General features: G+C 52.6%; 1 protein-coding gene across 1 annotated transcript in view; it reads left to right on the top strand.

Moving 5' to 3' along the window:
* Positions 1-710, top strand: part of TERG_12269 (uncharacterized protein) — a gene marked incomplete at both ends in the record, with an annotated part of 1,463 nt that extends 753 nt beyond the window's left edge. Inside the window, 2 exons of the mRNA XM_003234698.2 lie at positions 75-422; positions 478-710. Coding sequence (XP_003234746.2) covers positions 75-422; positions 478-710 — 581 coding nt within the window. The remainder of the gene's footprint in view (positions 1-74; positions 423-477) is intronic.
* Between the last annotated feature and the right edge of the window lie 300 nt (positions 711-1,010).

Genomic DNA, 1,010 nt, shown 5'->3' with positions numbered 1-1,010 from the left:
TACCGTCGTCGAGAACACGACCAGCTGGCTGTTCGAGCGCAACGAGATCGAGGGAAGCAAGAAGATCATTGTAGCCCCCGGAACGGGAGTCAAGGGTGAGGGTACCCCCGAAGTACAGGAAATCTGGGGTGTCGAGGTCGGGCTCAGCTTGGGATCCGGCAAGGTCAAGACTCTCGAGCATAGACCAACTTTGCACCGCCGTACCACAACTACATATATCCTCAAGAGACCCAGCTCCAGACAGACTCTGTCCGAGATTGTCAAGAAGTTTGGAACTTTCCCCTTCAGCTTGCGCCAGCTGGATGACGAGCGGGCCGGCAAGGTCGGCGTCGTCGAGTGTGTGCGAGGTGGCGTCGTGCGTCAGTACGAGCCAGCCGGAGAGGCAGACGGTTCTCCAGTCTCGAGACTTTTGACAACAGTTGGTATGTTATACTTGTATCTAATATCTGCATTCTTTATATGCTAACACAAGGACAGCCATTTTGAAAAATGGACTGAGCAGACTGGCTGCTCCACCGCCACTTGACCTGGAGAAGGTCCAGTCAGACAAGAAGATCACTGATGAAGAAGTGCTGGCCATCCTGGAGCGTCCACTGGCCAAGTCCACGGGATCCAAGGGCAAGAAGAATAAGAAGAAGAAGAAGAAGCCGGCCAAGAAGCCTGTCGAGGAGGAAGATGATGACGAGGAAGAAGATTCCGACGAGGAGTAGACTGTCTCTCTCTCTCTCTCTCTCTCCTTGTCTTCCTGTCTTCTTCTGCCATTTCTATCATTTCCTTCATCAGGTCTACATGAAGTGCATGCAAAGGCGTCTACTTTCACCCTCCCCCCCCCCCCCCCTTTTTTTTTTACCTACCCTCTCTACCTTCTATCCTCTACCTGTCAGGCGCAAATTACCTGCTTACCTTCTGATATCAAACCAAACTCCTCTTTGACAGCCTGCCTGTCCTTGAACGAGGTTCCCCCTTTTCTGCTCCCCTCAGGCCTTGTCCACGGAGAGAGCCCTATGTTT

The sequence above is a fragment of the Trichophyton rubrum genome (genome assembly GCF_000151425.1).
Source record: "Trichophyton rubrum CBS 118892 genomic scaffold supercont2.5, whole genome shotgun sequence".
NCBI classification, from domain to species: domain Eukaryota; kingdom Fungi; phylum Ascomycota; class Eurotiomycetes; order Onygenales; family Arthrodermataceae; genus Trichophyton; species Trichophyton rubrum.
This window is presented reverse-complemented; position numbering and strand designations above follow the sequence as displayed.